The following is a 22,820-nucleotide window of genomic DNA, read 5'->3' on the forward strand; positions in this document are numbered from 1 at the left end:
TATTCACCCTTGTGCACATTCCGACACAAAGTCAACACCCCAGTGCTTGTAGATGGTGGCTCTAATGGGCTGCTGAAGTTGCCATATGTTTGCTGTATTTTGTCTCTGTTTTGTATCTCCTCATATTTGAATGAAAAACCACAGAAACTGCAAAGCAAAGAATATTTCTCGGCCATTAATCACACTGAGTCATGTCAGAAAAATGTAAAGTATACTCACACACTTTATGTTTTCAGTTTGCTCCAGGGGTAACTTTGACTTAATCAAATAAAGTCATCTCTTATAATTATATTTTTAAATATTCATGAACTCTATTTCATCAGGCTTGGAAAAATAGATGATTTTACAGTAGATTATTATGAAAAGAGGTGTTTCATCTTAAAAATCCAGCATAGCCTCATTTGTCGGGGACTCTTCACGTTAACACTATCTTCACATTGTACACCTCTTAAAGCCTTTTGTTTAGCGCGGTTTGATGCGTGACTCAGTGAGGTTGCCTAAATCACATAATCAAAGCGTGTACTTATAAGCTTCATGAATCTTTCAGCACCTTCTCTGCTGTGTTTTGTTCTGTGAGAGAACAGACACATTTTTGTTGTCAGAGCTTAAGTGGCAACCTCGGCTGTCAATAACAAACCCTGCAGATGAAATAACAAGCCTTAAAATACCTTCTTAATGACTGGCTCCATGCTGTGTCCTAACCTCACCTTCATCTAAAACACTTTTGGATCTGTTTCTCTCGCTGAAGGTTGTAACACTTGTCTTTGTGTTGTTGTTGTTTTCCCCTCCTCTGCAGGGTGAGTGCTCCCAGAGATGCTATAACATCTTTGTTCTGGAGACAGTGTGCGTCGCCTGGTTCTCTCTGGAGTTCCTGCTGCGCTTCATTCAGACTCAGAGCAAGTGTATGTTCCTGCGTACGCCTCTAAACGTCATCGATGTGGTAGCCATTCTTCCCTACTACATCACCCTCATCGTGGACTCTCTGTCGGTGGGTGGGAAACCTGCAGGCTCAGGGAACAACTACCTGGAGAAGGTGGGGTTAGTTCTCCGAGTTCTCCGCGCACTACGAATCTTTTACGTCATGAGGTTGGCCCGCCACTCCTTAGGCTTGCAGACCCTCGGCCTAACAGTGAGGAGGTGCACGCGTGAGTTTGGCCTGTTGCTGTTGTTCCTGTGCGTGGCCATGGCTCTTTTCTCACCACTCGTTTTCCTAGCTGAGAGCGAAATGGGCGCAAAGCAGGAATTCACCAGCATCCCTGGTAGCTACTGGTGGGCGGTCATCTCCATGACTACAGTCGGTTATGGGGACATGGTGCCCAGAAGCATCCCTGGCCAGGTGGTGGCGCTTAGCAGCATCCTGAGCGGTATCCTCCTCATGGCCTTTCCTGTCACATCCATCTTTCACACCTTCTCCCGCTCCTATGTTGAGCTGAAGGAGGAGCAGAGCCGGGCGCTCAGGCAGAAGCCAGACTCGCAGGACAGCACCAAGTCGCAGAACAGCGAGGACTCCCAGGAGACGGACAGCTACCATGGCATTACAGAGGCCACGGCTTCAGCCATACAGCGGAGAAAGTCCATGGCTGCTCAGAGGGCGGCTGAGATCAGAGCGTCCATGAAGACTTAGCCTCTCTGTCAGCCTGTCTTTTTTCAAGCGGGAGCCACAGAGGCTGATACCCAGCACTGGGACTTCAAAAATGACAAGCTGCGGCACTGTGAACAGGGATGAGGTTTTCTCTGTTGAGCTCGGGGTTTCTGCTTTGAACGTGTGAAGCGCTTGTGCACCAGAGTGTGTCTGAATTTCACAGGTTTTACAGGAGAGCCGCAGACGAGGTCTTTTTCGTTTTTTACAAATCTGATTTTAAAATATAGGAAACAACACAATATTCACACTTAAATATCTTAAAAAAAAAAAACCCAAAAACAAACCTAATGAACCGTACTCTCACTGACTGTGACTCAGTTTAGTCTCTGAAAAGAAAATCTGCTACTAAAACACACGTGTTCTTGTTTAGACCTCGGAATAATAGTTTATGTTCCTCATGTAGCTGCATTGAGTGGATTGTGTGAAATAAAGGTGTTTGCTGAGATTTTAAACATGCAGTTTATTATTAAGATCTCAATTCAGTATTTAATTATGTGTTGTATGATCTCAGTGCATTCATTTCCAGTGGAACACAGCTATTTACTCTCAACATAATGATATAACACTCATTCATCCGTCAGAGGGCTTTTCAGTCTGCTGGGATGTTTTGTTGTTTTAATTGGCAACTGACAGGAAGATTGTTCCCACATTGGCATCTCCATTAAAAGGCTTTGCCTGATGCACAGGGAGATGCTTCAGTGGCATAGTCTGATAGTTCATGCGTATATGCTTATGACTGATACCAGCCTCATGTGTTGCCAAAAAGCAAACTAGAATAAACATTAGCTTAGCTTAGCATAAAGACTGGGAATGGGGTGAATACAGGCACAATCTGATGCGATGTGTTAGTGCTGTTCCTGGATCATCAAAACTATTGTTCAACATTCAAGTGATCATTTGCATAGTTGTGATGTAACCATTTTGTTTTGTGTAAACACCATCACACCAAACCTTAACCCTCACCTCATAACCATAAAGACAACCCTAATTATAACCTGAGCACATCCTAACCCTGACACTTAACTGCCCCCTTTTCAGGATGTTTTCTTGAGTGAACATCAGCAGATTTTTCCATGTCATAAAACTATGACATCATAACAATGTGATTGGTCACTTCTAAACTGGGCCGACATTGACTATGATGATTCTGGTACAACACCAACACTGGGATTAGGTACAGCTGAATACAGGGCTGGGTTAAGTTAGTGTGCACAGCAAGAAAAATAATAATCCTGAGCTAGTGTTGTGGTGGTCAACAGCTGAACACAAAAGGGAACCAGCTGAAAGTTGGAATCTAGACAAACATACAGTCTAATCATATATCTGAAAGATCTGGAAAAAAACTTGAGATTTTTTATTATCCTGCAAAGATTTTTTTGGTTGTTGCTAGCTGAGGATAGTTCCCTGTGTATTTGTTTATTAAAGATACTAATGATTAGCTCAGATTATAATAGCTGCCGTTATAGTAAAAAAGAAACAAAGAAACAAAAACAAACAACTTTTGGACACAATTTTTTGTCCATATGAAGGATAGTTTTTCAATTAACTTACTCTAACACTGATACATGAAGATGTCCACCCAGGGTCTCCCAATTTATCCACAAATGCATTCACATGAAGAAGGTCTTGTTGACCTGTGACAAACATGGACAGGTCTACTGGCAGCAAAGTGGCTTTCAAAGCAGCAGTGTGTGTGTGCGTGTGTGTGTGTGGTAGGAAGAGCACTGAAATATAAATATAAAAATGTGTGAACATAACTCACAGTGGGAGAAACACACATAGGGAGAAAAGCTGGCTGGAAAAGGGGCGACTGGGTCAGTTAATGGACTTACCAGTATCACGAACTCATCATTACAGCACAGCAAGATCTCAGATTAACCTCTAAGACCCGAACTCTTCCACAGCATGCATTTTTAATTTCTCTTGATATCTGGGCATATTGGGACCCGATGAATATAAAAATAAAGAATTACCAGATTTTTTTTTTACCTGATTGAGAGCCACATGTGAGGATATTCGTTTAAAATTTTGATAGAACAGTAGCAGTATAATGTCCTCGTAAGTGGATATCAGGCCCTTGTAGAGCAAAATTGAGTATTTTGGTCTACATAACCCAAAATGTGATGTCCACATATGTGGACGCCAGGTCCTAGGAGGCTAATTATAACTGCATATTTCATTAACGCTTACTGTGGCGGAGGTGTGGTCCCGGGCGCGGCTGCAGGGGAGGAGTGGTGCAGTGAGCTCAACGGGGCGGTGCTGGAGACGCAGGTGAGAACAGCTGATGGCGTTTGGACTGATGATGGTTTCCTTCCCCTTTTATAGTGAGACGGGAGAGGAGCGGAGGGGAAGCTGGAAATCAGCTGAGACCGGAGCTGTCAGACTGTGGACGGTCATAACAAATGAAAACTAGAAATAAACGTGGCATCTGGCGACAAACAACTGTGCGTGTGTGTACGTGTGTGAAGTGCATTTCACACTTACATTTTCAATTCTAAATTAATTTGCTCCCTAGATGAAGGTTGTATCCTTTCAGATGCTACCATTATCACCCCCCCCCCCCCCCCCCCCCAAATCTGTTGTAGCAGATGTCTGCCCCTCCCTGAGCCTGGACCTGACGGAGGTTTCTTCCTTTTAAAAGGGAGTTTTTCCTCCCCACTGTCACCAAGTGTTTGCTCATAGGGGGTGGTCTGATTTGGGGTTTCTCTGTATTATTGTAGGGTCTTTACCTTACAACGTAAAGCGCCTCACAACTGTTGGTGTGATTTGGTGCTATATAAATATAGTTGAATTCAAATGAATGAATATTGCTATTTTGAGCCTAACTCAATTTAATTTCTTTAAATGTATTAAATATTATAAATTAAGCCACCAATGAACATCACACAAGCATAATAAAGTAAAAATATTTTTATTTGTGCAACTGTACTATGTGCCGATCTGTGCTTTTCTATGTGAGACTTGAAGACGACGTCTTTTACAAATGGCGACGCTTCTTTCCCACAAAAATGATTGGTTAGTAGGCGACATTAATCTGTTAACCGATGCATGCAAGGTGTGAAGCAGAAGTTGCCATGGCAGTGGATCCCAGTAAGAGGTTATAGCTATTAAGTTTTTAGCCACCTTTCTCACAACTGACCACCCAGAGTTGAACCTGAAATTATGTGAGGCTGATAATACAGGCCTCTGATTATGAACCAAAGATTGGTGACAAAATGTAGAAGTGACAAAATGTATCACCAGTGATACCTGTATTTATAAGTACATGAAGTTTGTTAGAGAGCAAACACTCCCCAAAAGAAATTATAGTTTTCTTCTCTTCAAAGAGGCTGACTAACTCTGACAAGTATTAAACATCCACCTTCAGGCAGTTAAACAACAGATTGCGGGAAAGCTTCATTCAAAAAGCAATAACAGCTATTGTAAATAATTTCTACACCCTCACATGATTTCATGTAATTCCACAAACAATGCTTCATTTTCTTCATTTTCTCCCACTCGAGTGCCTGGTACTTTGAAGTGATACAACAGCGAACCATTTTCCCAAGCTGTTGTCAAGCTGGAGGCGTCCAAGCGTGCTTGAAAGTGCAAATTAGGTTCAGGTATTTGCAAAAGGCCGTACAGGTTGCAAGGACGTGCTTGCCCTGGATTGCAGTCACTGGATTAAAAAATGTCATTAAAAAGTGTGAAAATACTACAGAGGGAACACTCTTAAAACTACTAAATAATATTTTAATGGAAATAGAGTTTTGATGAGGAGCAGATGGTGTGTTTGAGTTTAAAAGGGTTTGTGCTTTGAGTCATAAATCCATAGCCTGAGGAAGTCTCTGACAAAAATGTAATAAAAATGATAATGAACACAGTCCCATGTGAAAGGCTTAAACAATTTATTACACAAGTGCTTCCTCAAACTTGCAGAGCTGTATGTGATATACTCGCGAGGTACGTGAATCAGGACTGGTTTGATTGTGGTTTGACTTCTTGTTTTTCATTTCAGGTCTGTCACTGATAATAAATTCATTCAGTTTTCATCTATTGTTGATTTAGGCACTCTGTTTGGAATTTTAGCTCCAATCCAGCTGGATTCCGTCTCTCAAACCAGGTATGAGGGTAAGTCTTGTGGCAAAAAAGAGGGTTAGATGTCTTTGGGAAAACCAACATGGTGCTCTGTGACAGGGGTGTCAAATGTAAGGCCCGTGGGCCAGATTCAGTCTGAGAAAGACTCCAATCTGGCCCACCTGAATGCTTTGAAAAATATGAAGGAAGATATAAAGTTTTGACTTTTAACTAGATTTTCTATAGTGTAATTAGAAACTTTCAGTTTTATGATCATGGGTGTGGACAACGAGCTGCCAGGACTTTTTCTGTACACGTTTATTCCTTGCAAATTGAACCCAGAGTCCAGATTTATTTCATGTACTATAGCAGCATTTCTATATCGTGTAGAAAAATGACATACTGTTATAATTGTACTTCTTTTCCTTTTATTAAGATTTTGGCGGGATTAAATGTGCAGATAAACTTCTGTTCTGCTCTGTTTGCCGTGTGATTTACAAGTCATTAGCCTGTGAATGTGCAGTCTCCCTTGGTTTCTCACTCAGATCCACCCCTCGCATGTCATCTCTGCTTTGAAAACACCACGAAAGCAACAGAAAACACTCAGCTTGACGCTTCACAATGGGACCTCGCTGACCACTGTGTGATGCCATAGTCCAGTAATAAGCAGCTCCTGTCTGTCTTCCTTCTGATTGGCTGCCACTCACCTGGCTTTGCAAACAGAACCTGGTGATGGTGAGCGCCGCTGCTTCTAAACATGGTTGATATTGTATATATTGCAATTAGCCCAGAATTTTTTCATAACTCATCGACCTGGATACTGGAGTTAGGGATGTGATCAATTCAATTCAATTCAATTCAATTCAATTCAATTCAATTCAATTCAATTCAATTCAATTCAATTCAATTCAATTCAATTCAATTCAATTTTATTTATATAGTGCCAAATCACAACAAAAGTCGCCTCAAGACAATAATACATACAGAGAAAAACCCAACAATCATATGACCCCCTATGAGAAAGCACTTTGGCGACAGTGGGAAGGAAAAACTCCCTTTTAACAGGAAGAAACCTCCAGCAGAACCAGGCTCAGGGAGGGGCGGCCATCTGCTGCGACCGGTTGGGGTGAGAGAAGGAAGACAGGATAAAAGACATGCTGTGGAAGAGAGACAAAGGTCAATAACAGATATGATTCAATGCAGAGAGGTCTATCTACACATAGTGAGTGAGAAAGGTGACTGGAAAGGAAAAACTCAATGCATCATGGGAATCCCCCGGCAGCCTACATCTATTGCAGCATAACTAAGGGAGGATTCAGGGTCACCTGGTCCAGCCCTAACTATATGCTTTAGCAAAAAGGAAAGTTTTAAGCCTAATCTTAAAAGTAGAGATAGTGTCTGTCTCCTGAATCCAAACTGGAAGCTGGTTCCACAGAAGAGGGGCCTGAAAACTGAAGGCTCTCCCTCCCATTCTACTTTTAAATACTCTAGGAACAACAAGTAGGCCTGCAGAGCGGGAGCGAAGTGCTCTAATAGGGTGATATGGTACTACAAGGTCATTAAGATAAGATGGGGCCTGATTATTTAAGACCTTGTATGTGAGGAGCAGGATTTTGAATTCAATTCTGGATTTAACAGGAAGCCAATGAAGGGAAGCCAAAACAGGAGAAATATGCTCTCTCTTTCTAGTCCCTGTCAGTACTCTTGCTGCAGCATTTTGGATTAGCTGAAGGCTTTTCAGTGAGTTTTTTGGACATCCTGATAATAATGAATTACAGTCGTCCAGCCTGGAAGTAATAAATGCATGAACTAGTTTTTCAGCGTCACTCTGAGACAGGATATTTCTAATTTTAGAGATGTTGCGCAAATGGAAGAACGCAGTCTTACATATTTGTTTAATATGTGCGTTGAAGGAAATATCTTGGTCAAAAGTCAACAAGTCTCAAGGATCGCTCTAATCAAAGTGGCACACAATAATCACCCAATGGGTCGTCACTCATAGTGTGCTCACGGTCAGTGGTGAGGTCATGTTCATCATTTTCAATGGATTTATTTGTCTTACAGTGCAGCCAGTTGGTGATTCTAGAATCTGTTGGGGCAGGGGCAAAAATTTACCAAATTTTTTCCCCTGGCTGAGAGGGCTAGGTGAAAAAAAGAGGGCTGAAGGCTCTGCCTCCCATTTTACTTTTAAATACTCTAAGAACCACAAGTAAGCCTGTGGTGTGACGTGCAAAGTCCTCTATTGGGGTGATACAGTACTATGAGCTCTTTAAGATTTTTTAATTAGATTTTAAAGTTGTTTCTGGATTTAACAGGTGGCCAGCAAAGAGGAGCCAATATGTGCAAAATATACTCTTTCTTGTCCCTGTCTGCACTCACTATAAGATTTTGGATCAGCTGAAGGCTTTTTAGGGAGTTTTTGGGACAGCCTGATAATAATAAATTACAGTAGTCCAGTAAGACGTTATAAATGCACTAGTTTTATGGCATCATTCTGAAACAGGATGTTTCTACTTTTAGAGATATTGTGTAAATTGAAGAAAGCAGTCCTACATACTAGTTTGATATGCACATTAAAAATGGTTCCAATATTTCTCACAGTGTTACTGGAGGCCAAGGTAATAAGATAAGATAAGATGAGACTTTATTGATCCCACGACGGGGAAATTTTTGTGTTACCTCAGCTCAGGTACAGATATCAGAAGGAAAATACAAAAAAAAAAAAAAAATAAAATACATACATATATAATATAAGTAAGATAATACACTATATACAATGGTAGCATACACAGTATGTGATTATGGATATGGTTGTGTTTATATGCAAGACATAAACTATAAAGCTTAACATAATATCCTCAGGTTTGTCTGAAATTAGAAGTAGGAAATTAGAGGTCAATCAGGGTTTATGTCTCATAAACATTCCTGTAGTTTAACCAGTTGGTTGTAATAACCTGTGAATTGAGAGCGATTGCGGACGAGCTACTACATCACCGATTGTCTTGTTAACTGACCATCCCAGAAATTTGGGCTTCAGTTTTGGTGAGTAAAATTCTCATGTTTTATTAGCCTGTTGCTTTCTGTGTGCTGCACTGATACCGTTCAAGAATACAGCTTGCTAACAAGCTAGCTAACATTAACTGATAAATTAGCATTCCACCTTTCATCAGTCCCAAAGAATTCGACATGACTATGGTCAAAACACTAAAGTAGAAGCTTCAAAACTAATGGGTGATTTCACAGTGATGTCCAATCCATATTTTAGATCTATAAAAACTATAATATATAGCTAATAGTCTAATAGAACAGAAACGATTGGAAACAGTGCCTTTAAAGCAGTCTGACAGTTGAGATTGCAGCTAATATGGACAACTTGTCAGTAGGCAAACCTCATTATTTGTCATTTTGTTTGAAATGAGCATCTACCACTGTAACAGTATAGGAAAACCATAATTGGCCCACTTTATATCCTGTTACTGCTCTATAGGCATTCTAATACCTGGGCCAATTGTTATCTCCAGCACTGAACAATAGCCATGCTGCTTGTGAACACCACCACTCACATTCAAAAAGCTCTTGAGTGGCTCTCTGTGAAGCAGCGCAGTCACTTTGTTTAAAATATATTCATTCCATGCAGATAAACTGAATCTTAGAGGAGTACCCTGGTAAGAAGCCACCTGTCAGCGGCGGTTTGACGCAGAGGTGCACTTGTGAAGAGGTTTGATGCGACAATGTTCACAACACAAGGCCCTAGAGGAGTTTCAAAAGTGAGTGCCTCGTATGTTTTCAGTATTTATCACAAAGGGAAGCCTCTTTCTCTCACATTCACTCAAATTCCAGAGGCACTGAAAACAAAGAATTTTATTTCCAGGCTTGTGTGTATGAGGTCCTGACCTTTGAGTTTAAATTAGATAAGTTTCAAACACATTTCTGTCAGTTATGGTCCATGTGTCATTTCAGTTTATATATGCAGTACATGTGTGTGTGCGCATGAATCAGGCCTAATCTATGAGAGACATATGTGGTGCAGTGAAAGGCATAAATAGGAACACATTTTGAATGTGAATCTGGGTTAGAAAACATTTTTTCAAATCCATCTTTTTGATCATTTTTTGTTTGGTGACTCTGTTATCTTTGTTGTGCCTCCTCTCTGTGCCTGCAGAGAGGTCCGTGTGGAAAGCCAAGCACATTACGATTTATGTTTTTATTATTGCTTCAGATGGCATGTGCCCAAAGCCCAAAGAAGGACCACGGCTGGTGGGCTTACACCTCCTTTGACAACTGATGCCTGCCAGAGCGACACTGTTGATCAGAGCAACGACGGATGTCGTCACAAGTCCCAAAAACATCTCCATCAAAAGGAAAAAAAAAAAACCAATAAGTAAAGACATGGCGCAAGAGTTTGTCTGAGTCTTTTTTATTGGGGGACAATGCCACATTAAATGCTTGACAATACTGGGTGGGTTTAAACAGCCTCAGGAACTACAGGTGTGTGGCCAGTTTAAAAGGAAAATGGATAAAAAAAAATAGAGACATAAATCGCTGTACTAGGGTAAAAAACCAAAACCACATAATAAACATACTCACGGAATGATATTTTTGGTATAGTAACAAACAAAAAACATGAAAACACGTTCACATGACAAATGAGCAAACAGATACAAAACACGGAGCAAACAAAGATAAATCATCACGTGCAGTGAAACAGTCACAGAAGTGGAACTCCGAGGTCAGTTTAATCTTGTTTTGCACAACAGGACCCTGTCAGGTATCTCACATTAACTCACACACACTCGGGCTCAGCACTATCGGGACAGAGAACAGGCAATCTTACACTGGCACCTGAAGAGTTAATATAAAAAAGGACAAAATAAATACGTAAGCTAAAAAGATGTAAACATAAAAAAATACCCCCACCGATCCCTCAGTACCCGATTCTCACCCAACGTGTTTATAAAAAGAAGAAGCAGAGAATAGTCGTTTCTCGGCAGAACACAAAGATTTATTTTTGTTGCAGTTTTGTTCTTTTTGAAGACGAGGACAGGTCTGCTGTGGTACACAGATCACTGAAGGGCTGACAGTCGTGCACCTTATGGTCCGGCATTCCTCCTCAGAGAGAAATGACAAAACAACAACAGTAACACAAAGAAAAAAAAAAAATCATGTGGCTGCCTCTGCGTTTAACAGGAAATGAATTTCATATGACAAAACAATGATGAGTAGAACCTGCCCTTGCAGAGGACCTCACAATGATGTGGGGTCATGAGCGGGGGGGATATTAAAGGATGTTATTGGATTTGTCATAAATGATAAACTGGCCAGTCAGTGCTCTCTGCAGCCAATATGAGGAAGAGGTACGATCTTAGCTGAGCAAATTCTGAACTGTGAGTCTGTGAAGTTCATCTCTTTAAGGCATAATTCCAGTTTATTACAGCTTGGGCTTTGTGAACAACACCGCTCACAGAACATATCGACTTGGTCCTGCATAAAAGCCTTTTCATAAAATGTATTTAACGTTATTATTGCTGTAAGGAGCGAAATGATGTTTGTGCACTTTACTGGTCAATCCCGAACATTTAAAAAAGAAAAATTCTAATAACACTGAGAACTCCCATTCATGGGAGCTCTGGTTTCATAGGGACTACTTGTGAAATAATTTAGAATGAATGGGGCTCTATGAAGCTCTATGTCATTGTTGGTTTATTCTCAGAATGGCTTAAAATCATCCCACATAGCAGACAGGTCTGGGCCAGATCTGGTGTCAAGCCGGCACTGCTGGCTGACTTCTGGCATAGTAAGTGGTATGTCATTCAGATATGGGGCAGGCCTGGTGTAGATGGCACTATTTATGTGATGGCATGCCACATCTGGCCCGATTGTGGTTTGGTGTATGTGGCCCAGGCTCATAGAAAACAGGTCTTCCCTGGATCCGGCATCAAGCTGGAACTTCTGACTAACTGGTGTCATGGCAGAGTGTATGTCAACCAGATGTGGGCCAGGTCTGGCAATGATGGTGCTATTTATTTTTTTATTTTCCTATTTTAGTTAGAAGACCCAAATGCCACGTTGCAATACTTCTATGGTAGCCAACGTTTCAAATGCAGGTTTGACAGGTTTGTGAGTGTTCACTTTATCCAAAACCTAGTGACGGTTTACTCATCTTTGCCAGTGGGTGGCTGTAGCTCAGGAGGTGGAGCAGGTCACCTTCTGATCGAAAGGTTAGTGATTCGATCCCTGGTTCCTCCAGCCAACATACCATATAGAATGACGGCCCTTTGGCACAAGACCACCAGTGTGTCTGCAACTGGCCTTGTGCTGGCCCATGTGTGGGCCACCTCTGGCAAACCAGATCTGGGCCACCAAAGGGCCGTCATTCTCTGCGGTATGTGGGCCATGTGTAAGCCCATTGTGTGGGCCAGATCTGGGCCATACCAATTTTGCTATGTGGGATTGATGTAGCTCAGTTTTTAGATATGTTATGGATTATGATTGTACAATTAGGAATGGTACAGCATCACGAGCCACTTTAGGACATCCATGATTCTGATTTCAGGAAGGAAACAAGCAGCAGCAGAGCATTTCTAGCAGCAGCCTCCTGATAGTGGTCATCATCAAACTCAACAAAGTTTGTCTTTTTTATACAATCACAGTCTAGCGCAGCTCGATGGATCTCAATGCCACAGCAAGATAGACAATATGGACAAAAGTAACGTTTGAATTCGGGTGTGTTCAGTGCCATTACCACAGGTGTATAAAATCAAACACCTATCCACGCCGTGTGCTTTTACACATGTTTGTAAAAGAATGGATCGGTCTAAAGAGCTTGATGAATTTGAACGTGGTGCTGTAACAGGATGTGCCCGCTCCAGATTGCAGTTTGTTGAAACCATATCATACTTTATCACATAAAAAGACATGGAGAAAGCTGTATAACGCACATATTTCTTTCACTATAACACCTCACAACGATGCCATAACAGGCTGACGTCAGCATATTGTAATAAAAACATTTTAGCCCTTGCTCTTCGGAGGGAGCTGCGCTTTCTGAGTGTTCTTGTTTTCTTTTTGTCAAACAAGTCTCAGTAAAATATTGGCATCAAGCTGCAAGCAAATGTAAAATAATATAATTTGAAAAAAGCTTTAGAGCGCTCAGCTTCTGGCCGTCAGTTGGCGAGACTTGCTTGCAACACAATAGAAATAGAAAAATCTAGTCTATTGTGGTGAATGCAAAGCTGTCACGAGGCCTTAGAATAAAACATGATCCAATTCAGGACAGAAAAACAGCTTCTTGTTATCCTGCAGTTATAGCATGAATGTAGGATGATGTTCAAAATGAAACAGAAGCCGCAAACATCACTATATTAAGCCCATGATGCGACTTTAAATGCGGTCGTCATCATAAAGATGAGTTCAGACTGAACGTGAAGCTAAACTAGCGCCTCGAGCTATGATTCAGCTGCTAGTCCCAGACACAGAAAATTGGCTGCATCATACTGGCAGCTTAAATTATTCCTTTACCTTTATGAAGTGCAGTTGTAGGCTCGCAGGATAAGTTTAATGATGTTAACACATCTTTGAGCATTTATTTAGGACGTTTTGGAAACGATGAAAATATATATAAAATGTCGTCAAGGGCTTTAGTATAAAAGTCTTGGCATTTGCTTACAAAGGCTAAGTCGCTCATCTTTTTGCTAGTCTCAAGGCCACTCACATCCATGACCAAACGTGAGGAGTTTTCTTCATTTGGTGACGTTAGATTGACTTTGCTTTTCTGTATTTTTGTCGTGCAAGATTGAGTATGACAGCATATGGTGTCCAACAAGCAGGAGACTGACTGGCATTTCTCCACTGTGTTGGGAAAAAACAACAACAAATGTACATTCAGCAATGCTGTATATTAACATTTCTTTTTTTTGTTTTGATTGATGTGTAACACATTACTGGCAATGCAGCAATCCATGTTGAAAATGTGGGTGCTTTAAGGCAGAAGTTCCAAGCAACATTCATCTTGAGGACGACACAAGCTGGTCCACTTTTCCTTGAGCACTGATTTCAGTGCGTGCATCTGCAGTTTGCATACGCTGGATGTTCATGTTCTGTGTGTGCATAATATTCTCCACATGCACAGGATAACTCAAGGTGTATTCTCAGAGACGTTTGCATTCCTATTAGCATGCATTGAGCCGCTTTGATAAGTCAAGAGGACAATAAATAAAACAGGCTGACGTTGTGTGTAACAAGTGTCCTTCTGGTATCACTGGAGACATTGCCACCACCTGGTGTCTGTGTATCTTTGCCTTATTTATGAGTGCGTTGGAGTCTTCATTTATACTAGGAGGTGAGGGGGAGCAGCAGCCTGCATCATCTCAAGATGCTTTGGTGCGTGTGTGTTTATACATTTCCACAGTGCCTCGATAAGGCCTTCCTCGCTGCTGCTTTGTAGTGTCCTCAGAGATTATGCCGATGTTCTCAGAGGGCTTTGGCACTGGTGGTGTGAGAAACTGTGTGTGACACTGGTTTCTGCGGGTAGCGGCTGTAGTAGTAAACCTGGAAGAGGATGGTGATGTCCACGAAGACCTGCAGCAGGCCGCAAATCCAGAACTGCACCGGAGCCTGGGTGAGGAGGAAGTACCCCGTTTTAAAGGTGTCACCACTGGTCCACATCAGAACCATCTTGATGCTTGATGGAAACAAGAAGAGAAGAAGAGAAAACAATGTTAATATTGTAGCCCATTACTGTAGCTTTACCATTCTGTATCATTCTTTTGTTACCAGATTTACTGGAGTTAATTTTCTTTAAATTATTTTGAATGTTATTTTTCTAACAAGCACTTCTGACAACATGACAACAGTGTTGTAGAGCTTTGTCGTGCCTTCACCAGCCTTTGTCCAGTTTTTCTTTTTAGTATAAGTTGGTTAATACATTACTTCCTATTTAAAACATGATTAATAGACTTTAGAAGTCGTGTTGCGGTAATTCTCAATAAAAGCAAAGCAATTAGTAACAGGCTAGGTGTCTAGGGGTGCTGCATTAGAAATGCTGTTAGTGACTATTCTCTTAAGGAAGGGAAACAGAAAATGCTGAGGTTTGCCAAACCACACAAGAACTGCACTGAAAATCGGTGGGAGCAGGTATGTACAGAGGATATCAGGAGGGAGGTATAACAGTGCCTAAAGACATCTGTAGAGCACGGTAGAGGCTCTGTCATGGTTTGGGCTGTTTTTCTGCCAATAGTGTTGACAATCTTATCAGAATTGATGGAATTAGAAATGCATAAAAGTACTACCAGATTTTGATCCACCAATTAATATCATCTGGAAAGTATCTGATTAGCAAAGGCTTCGGTTTTTAAGCATGACAATGATCCCAAACATACTGCCAGTGCAGTAAAAACATACCCGGATATAATAACTCAAAATTGAACACAATCGGTCATGGACTCTCATGACCAGAGCCTGGACCCCAACAGCAGTGTGGATCATCTTGATAGAGATTGGAATAATCTACATCCGAAGAAGAACTTTCAATGTACTTCAAAAAGCCTGGAGAACTATTCCAGAAGAGTACGTAAATTAATAAAACAGTTCAGTCTGTGTTGAGGAATGAAGAAGGTCATACCAAATATTGACGTTTAGGCTCATTAGAATTGTATAAACTCTCTTTTTGCCTTCTATGCTGTATTTCCATATATTGTTGCACATATTTCAGTAAATAGCTGCACCCATTTCACATCATCCAAAGAAAGAATAAAGAAATGAGAGACTTTTTCCATAATACTGTTATTGCATCAACATGGTTGTTACAAAAACTAAACGTGTCCAAATGAAGTTTATTTGGCAGAAAATGTCATTAGGAAATAAAAATAGAATCCTGAAGAATATGTGCAAAATGAAACTGTTTAGTATTAATGAGTTCTAGACTGCTGTTACAGAGTAAACCAAATTACTGATGGAATACTTTGTTCTCAAATTGAACACTTTGGGTCGGTCCGCACATCAACTTCCACATTAGCATTTTGACCAGACCTTTAATGCATCCTGGCTTCATTTCTACTGGGACTGATTTTTTTTTTTACTCCATTTGGTCACCAAAACCACATGTTAATGACAGCAGGACACAAGGTCTGAGAATTGCAGGCAGGAAAGAAATAGGAAATATGACATAATAAGTACCAGGGGAAATTGAAGTAATGAATCTCTTCAGGTTGCATGCTTCTTATTAACTTTGCATCCCGTGGCACATTTCTAACTATAAAATTCTGTTTCCGGTTCATACCGAGCTGTTCACAGGGTGCACGTGAGACAATCCAGGCATGAATTCTGCAGTTATCGCTCTACAAGTGACTGGAGATGAGCGCCCACGTGACTTGGAAGAGCCAAAGTTCCTCTAAGCATAATCATCATCCTCTCACTGGCACTGGAAAGCACTGTGAACTCAACTAATGAGATGGAAAAGGAAGCCAAACAAGAGTGAGCGAAAAAAGAACAAAGGCCTGGGTTCTGAAAACACACTTTCTCATACATGTTATCCTCTCCCAAGATAGAAAAACACAATGTACAGCTGCGTATCAAGTAATGCGAGGACATCAGTTCAAAAATGCTTGTAAAGCTCTCTGAAAAGTTTGGCTTGGTGGTTATGGGTGTTTCCCGCTCTCTTTTATGACAGCATCAACAAATCCATCGCCTTCTGCAGAGCTCAGGTACGCTCGCCTCTGTTTTTAGTTTGCTTGTTGCATTTTTTTTGTATTATTTGTTTGAGGCAGAAATACACACAGGCAATGCAGACAAAGAAAGGACTGAACCAGCAGTGTGCCCACAATCCACTCATAGACGTACAGAAGGAGGACTTGTCAGATGAGCCTCCTAAAGCTACCAGCCTACAACAATGTGAACACATGCTGAGATATCTGAAATCCTTTCACTCAAGCGTGTTAGCTTGGTTGGTCAGCACTATTGAAGAGCTTTGCAGATATCTTTTTTTTCTGCCACTGAGGCAACTGCTACCCTGAATTTGAAGGGCTGGTATATATCCAGTGGTATCTGACTCTGTGAGATACTGCTGGATATGAGTTTTATTGCCCAGGTCTGGAGATATGTTTATCTGAGATTTAAAAACTGTGAAAAAGTAGAAGAAAGCATTTCCTTTTGTGGTATTTTGTGGTATTAGCCTTGTATTGTATTGTATTGTATTGTATCTTATTTATTTCAGACATATACAGAAAAAAAAACAATATATACACAAGTACACATACTTGCATTTACAAATATGAATATATATGTAAATACACACACGTATGTGCTCAGATAAAACAACAAAAAAAAGAAAATAAATAAAATAAAACAGAGTCTAAATTACTAGTATTGATCTGTAGTGCACTACCTTTTTGCTTTTCACATTTCTGCCCTCATCTGGGTAGTGACCAAAATAATGTTTGGACTAGAAAGCCTCTAGGTGACTGTCCTGGATCGCTCTCTACCAGGAGTGTGTCCGGGACACACCGAGCACATGCTGGACAGATAACGCTCTTTTTCCTTCTTTCTTGGGAAGCTTGTGTCCCTCTTGGAGGACCGGATAGGCAGAGGGACTAAGGATGCTCCCGCTTAGACTGCTTCCCTGCGATCCAGACCCAGTTAAGCATCAGGATGGATTGATGGCTGGAACTCAGTTCCTGACTGTGACTGTGGCTGCTTGCCTTTACTTTTATCAACTTGTAAATCTAATCAGGTTCTTCTTCCCTGACACCTGCTAGGCAATGAATGTGATTACCAATGAGCATTCAATCAATGTCACCTACTGAGCTGAATCAGACAGAGCCAAACTGACCTTCAGTGTGTAATGCCAGGACACAGTGTTTCCATCAATGTTAAGACATTCTGTGACATCTTTCCCCTAGAATCAACGTTCACATATTCTAGAACTGAGAACCATTAAACTTAAGTGTTGACCAGCTTTTATTTTTGTTAATCAAATAATAGCTATAATTCTGAAAAACTTTTTATTGATATTCTGGAAAGCAGACTGTATGGGATTCATATATTTAACCATTTCAAAGGTTTACAGAGAAAAGACAAAATATCCAGTGAGAGCATTTCTCTGGGTGAAAATGGGCAGAATAGATAACTCGTTACAAAAAAGGTATGTACAAGATGTCAAACCTTGAAGCAGCTTTGATGTGTTGTACACTAAACTGGTTACACCTTTCCACGGTCCAGGGAAAACAACTCTGTCTTAGTCGTCTGTGATCTCAACAAAACACTTTCACCGCATTAGTCTTACTGAATTCAACACAATGCTGATTTTATAAAATACGGTCTCCATTAGGTTACACAATGGCAATAAAGTGCAGTGTGCTTACTGTGAACGTTATGAAAAAACCCAGAAACATTTGACCTGTGGCTGATGTTCAGGGCATATTTCACCGTCTGATATGAATGTTCCACTAAGAAAGTAAAGTACATTTAGTTGCGGTTCCCAGTGCCCCGCGGATCCTCTGATAGAGCATTCTGAATAAACATGTTGCAGTGTGATGCTTTGATTACTGCAGCAGGTGAATCATGGTGATATGAAGATAAAGAAGAAACAATGAATCGTTGTGTTAGCAGATTTCCTGCCTTTCTATAAGCCGCTTAACAAATGTAAAAGGGAATGGGGTGGAGGAGTGGCTTGTCACCCCAACTGTGTGCACTTTAGCCACACTGGGGCAAAGCTTTGGAGCCAAATCCCTTCTTGCATTATTTATATCCCCAACCTCACCTTAGACTTATGTATTTTTAAGACGATTTTTTTGTTGGGTTTTTTTGTTGCAGATTTTGTCATTTTTCTTACACTCCTTTCTAACATTTCTCCAGCTCCTTCCCTGAATCTTTTCAAAATGTTTGCACTGGCATCTTTTTCTCCATTTTTTTTAAGCATGTCTCTCTCTTCATCCATTCAGCCTCCCATCAACTCTCTATACCCGTTTGTATTTGCATTCCCTATACCTGCTGTCCTCACACCGCTCTTTCTCCACGAGGAGCTTGTTAGCACTGTGAAAACAACCCCCTCCAAACATCCCCCAAAAAACCCCACCACCCACACCTCCCTCAGTGGCTGCTGTCTTAGTTATGGTGCTGAATCTGGATGTAAAGATAAGAGACGGAGGATTCTTGTTTGACCAGTTCCTTTGGTGGTTCCCTAATAAGACGTGGCAAAGGCAGGGCTGTGGGGAGAGGGTGTCTGGCTACTTATCTGTCACCTTCTCTGAGACAAATGAGGGACGGAGAGTGCCAACTGAGCTCTGGGCTCAAATGGCAGCAGTGGAGAAGCATAGCTGCACTGACCACACAGTTTCTACACTGAGTTCCAGATGCATGGTATGGTAACACTGGCTAAGTACAAACTGTCTGTTTATTTGTATCCATTTTCAACATGGTGCACCAATAAAACCAGCAAAGACTGTAAACTGAGCAGTTATAAGCTGTAGAAAAGCATCAAGTTTTTCTACAGCTTATTTTTTCTGAGAATTCTGAGAAAAAATAATTCTGAGGAAAAAGTCAGAATTCTGAAAAAGAAGAAAAAAAAAGACGTGACAACTTCCCCCCCAGTGGCCCTAATCCTCTTCTGTAAAATTCAACAAAACCTTAAAGTAGCATTAGCTTGGTTAGCTTAGAGTCCAGAAAATAGACGGTGTAAATAATGGATGTCACTTTTAGGCCAGAACAGAATTTTTTCTCAGAACAGAATTCTGAGAAAAACATTTTCTGAGGAAGAAGTAGAAACTGTCTGGTTCAACGCCACAGTAGTTCTCCACTTCTGCCATTTCAGCCCAGAGCATAGCGTGCTGACATCAACAGCTAATCAGAGGAGCATATTTCAGCTCCACAATATGATGTATACAGTAAACTAGTATAAAGTTATAAGGTTTATGTTAAAACAGAGGATCTGTTGTCCATCTATTTTTAGTTGTTTTTTTAGCACATTTCTTTTTTGTGCTTCACTCACACTTTAGTAGGAACCACAATATTTAAACATAGAATGTAATTTCAATTCATTGTCTGGCACAAATTTGTAAAAAGCATAAGGCAAGGATATGAAACTGTGGAAACCTGGAGGCAAAAAACCATTAACAAATTGACTATGATGAACAGTGCAGCAGTGACAACAGAGCTGTAGCATTACAGAAGGAGCTTTTCCGATGGCGGGTTGCCAAGTGGCTTACAGATGTACAGCTAGGCATTTTTACAAGACAAAGCAAAAACAGTGGGGTCATTCCATCATGTTTTAGCCATTCCATCAAGTTTTAATCCAAACATTAATTTCAAATACTATTTCTATTCAACTTAAATGCTGAGTCGAGCAATGATATGCCAAGTTTTATCACAGGGCAGCTGTGGCTACAACTGTAGCTGCCTCCACCAGTGTGTGAATGTGAGAGTGAATGAATAGTAGAATTGTAAAGCGCTTTGAGAGTCTCGAAAAGCGCTATATAAATGCAATCCATTATTATCATTAAAAACAAAGATTAGACGATCTGATATTTAAGTGCCATTAAAGACAAAATTCAATCAGAAGAAGATTATGAAGGCCCGCATACCATTACCATACCACTAACTACTAATTTACTAATTTTCTTTAAATAAAGATGCTCAAGATTGTATCATTTTTGCTGTTCTTTGTGGTCTTCGCTGTCTGGTTGTTCATTCATACATTTATTTAGAAAAATATGACTTTAGATCAACAGTTCAAGAGCTGTAACCCTGAAGGATTGAAAAGAAACAATCCCATTATCATTTAATCATCTAAGAAAGAGAAAGCAGGACCCCGAGTGATGGATCAGATGGAGGGATTTCATGTTGGACGAATGATCTGAGGATCCTCCAGCTGCGGTGATCCGAAGCTCTGCCTGACAGCCCTGCTACACACAAGCGGTGCCATGCACCAGACCACAGGTGATGGCCTGGCTGCATCAGCAGTCAGTTCAGATCTACCCAAGGCACGTGGCAGTGTGTGCAGACAGCAGCCTGCAGGCTAAATAAGGCTCTGGCACTGTTATCTAGCATACTGGGATGCAGCTCAAAATCACAAACCTTATAAGGCTGCAGTTGGCTGTCTGGATGTCCCATTTCTGTGTTTTGTGTTTGTGCGAGCCTGTATGTGTTGTTGTGTTTTATTTGTTTAATGGTGGGCTGGTCAGCATCAGTATGTATCATCTAATAATAGCAGCAGCTTGAAAACTGTTACCACAGCCCCCCTCAAAACACAGGATACACATGCCACTAACACCCCTTTAATCCGGCCTAATGTCCTCCTTAAAGTATCTGCCTTCACAAATATTTATTGTAGACTGGCTGAGATAGTTTCACTTGGTTCCAAGACCAGTGGCACCCACATGATTCAAGAAAACATCTAAATGATCTATTAAGCAGCACTTAAACTCGTATTAACATATCTTTTGTCACTTTCTAGAATTAAATGTCAGAAAATGGATTAAAAAGCCAATTATGTATATTATGTAAGCAAATACTCCAATTTCTGAGAACACTAATAAGAACTGAACACTGTGTTTTATATTATAAATAAAAAAATAAATGGGTATAAATTCTAGAGTACAATGAATAAAAGAATAACCATCCAGCCATTCTCTTCCGCTTATCCTTTTCAGGGTCCTGGACCCTGGAGAGGTCGCCAGTCTGTTGCAGGGCTAACACATACAGACAGACAACCATTTGCACTCACACCTACGGGAAATTTAGAGTTTTCAATTAACCTATCCCCACTAACTGGATGTCTTTGGACAGTGGGAGGAAGCCGTAGTACCCGGAGAAAACCAGTGCAAACACGGGGAGAACATGCAAACTCCACACAGAAAGACTTCTTGCTGTGCAGCAGCAGTGCTAACCACCGTGCTGCCTAAAAGAATAACATAGGAGAAAATTAGCTCCAGATTCAGACTGTTTTAAATTTATGCATGTCTTAATTCATGATTTTATTATTTTTTGATTAATTAGGATTTCATAATTAACAATAAAAAACTGAATTAAAATTAAATATTAATCAATATGTCATTTATTAAAATGAGGTTTTGTTTAGAATAAATGAATGCAACCCCACCCCCCAAAAAACACTTATATCTCAAAAATTAAAACTTGCTTTCTTTTACGCAGACCTGTTGTGATTAATGTTGTGTTAGCCCCTAAAAAGCCCCACCCCCAAAAAAAACAAAACAAACAAAAAAATCCCAGTCAGAGTGAAATTTTCAGTTTTAGCAAACAGCAGCTGGCTGCAGGAGGGAATAAGAAGTATAAACGTTCGCTGATAAAAGCCGAGGCTGACGAAGATGATGGGGAGCATTCACTTTATCCTTATGATAAAAAAAAAAAAATCATAACTACTGGAGGCTGCCAATGACAAATTTGGTTTAGCATTCGAATTAAAAGAATGAAATTTAACTTAAAGTTATGTATACTGGGAAGCATATGATTATGATTGATGAGGTTAATATAACACCTGAGGGTAAATAAACAGATAACTAACACATGGTTTCAGATCTGTCTTCATGGACATGAGCTGTCTTCCCGAGTTCCCTTCATGATTAAAAACAACAACAACAACAACAACGATAACAAAACAGCTTTGCTACCGCCCGTCTGGTGCAGCGATGGTGTATGTCTACACGCTGAGTACATCTGAAATGATTCATAGCAATATCTACCCCGCTTCAACTCCACCCACTGCCTACTGGGGAGTGTGAAGACGTGCACTACTGTGAGTCTGAATATATAAATACTAGGAAGTGGTGTAACTTAAAATATACCTACAGTCAGAGTGGGAGCTTGCTGCCTGGGCCATTAATTGAGAGGAAGTCAGCATTATCCTTTACCATGTGGAACCTTTTTAGTTCCAGGCACTTACAGAAAGTAGCTCTCTTGTTTACATGTGTGCATTTCTCACTTCCTCTTAAGTACACATACCCCGAACACAAGAACAAACCTGATAGTAACACTGCAGCCGAGTTCTAACCTTGAAAATTGAAAACACAACATCCTTCCTTTATAGATTTTTGCTTCATATCACGACACACACACACACACACACACACACACACACACACACACACACACACACACACCTTGATTGTTGGCT

General features: G+C 40.6%; 2 protein-coding genes across 4 annotated transcripts in view; one reads left to right on the forward strand and one right to left on the reverse strand.

Annotated features, from left to right (window-relative positions):
* Positions 1 to 10,276, forward strand: part of kcng2 (potassium voltage-gated channel, subfamily G, member 2) — a 47,341-nt gene extending 37,065 nt beyond the window's left edge. The window contains exons 3-4 of one of the 2 annotated variants that reach the window (XR_014871951.1): positions 797 to 9,465; positions 9,918 to 10,276. Coding sequence is in view for 1 of the 2 variants with exons in the window: in XM_085148764.1 (XP_085004890.1) it covers positions 797 to 1,624 (828 nt within the window). In the remaining variant the exon portion in view is untranslated. Of the gene's footprint in view, positions 1 to 796 lie in introns of both variants that reach the window. The other variant, XM_085148764.1, reaches the window with a different exon arrangement.
* Positions 10,277 to 11,404: 1,128 nt separating this feature from the next.
* slc66a2 (solute carrier family 66 member 2) overlaps positions 11,405 to 22,820 on the reverse strand; it is a 37,260-nt gene continuing 25,844 nt past the window's right edge. For both annotated transcript variants that reach the window (XM_085148779.1, XM_085148780.1), the window contains one exon: positions 11,405 to 14,378. In XM_085148779.1, coding sequence (XP_085004905.1) covers positions 14,168 to 14,378 — 211 coding nt within the window. In that variant the 3' untranslated portion in view covers positions 11,405 to 14,167. The remainder of the gene's footprint in view (positions 14,379 to 22,820) is intronic.

Source organism: Neolamprologus multifasciatus, chromosome 22 (genome assembly GCF_963576455.1).
Source record: "Neolamprologus multifasciatus chromosome 22, fNeoMul1.2, whole genome shotgun sequence".
NCBI lineage: Eukaryota > Metazoa > Chordata > Actinopteri > Cichliformes > Cichlidae > Neolamprologus > Neolamprologus multifasciatus.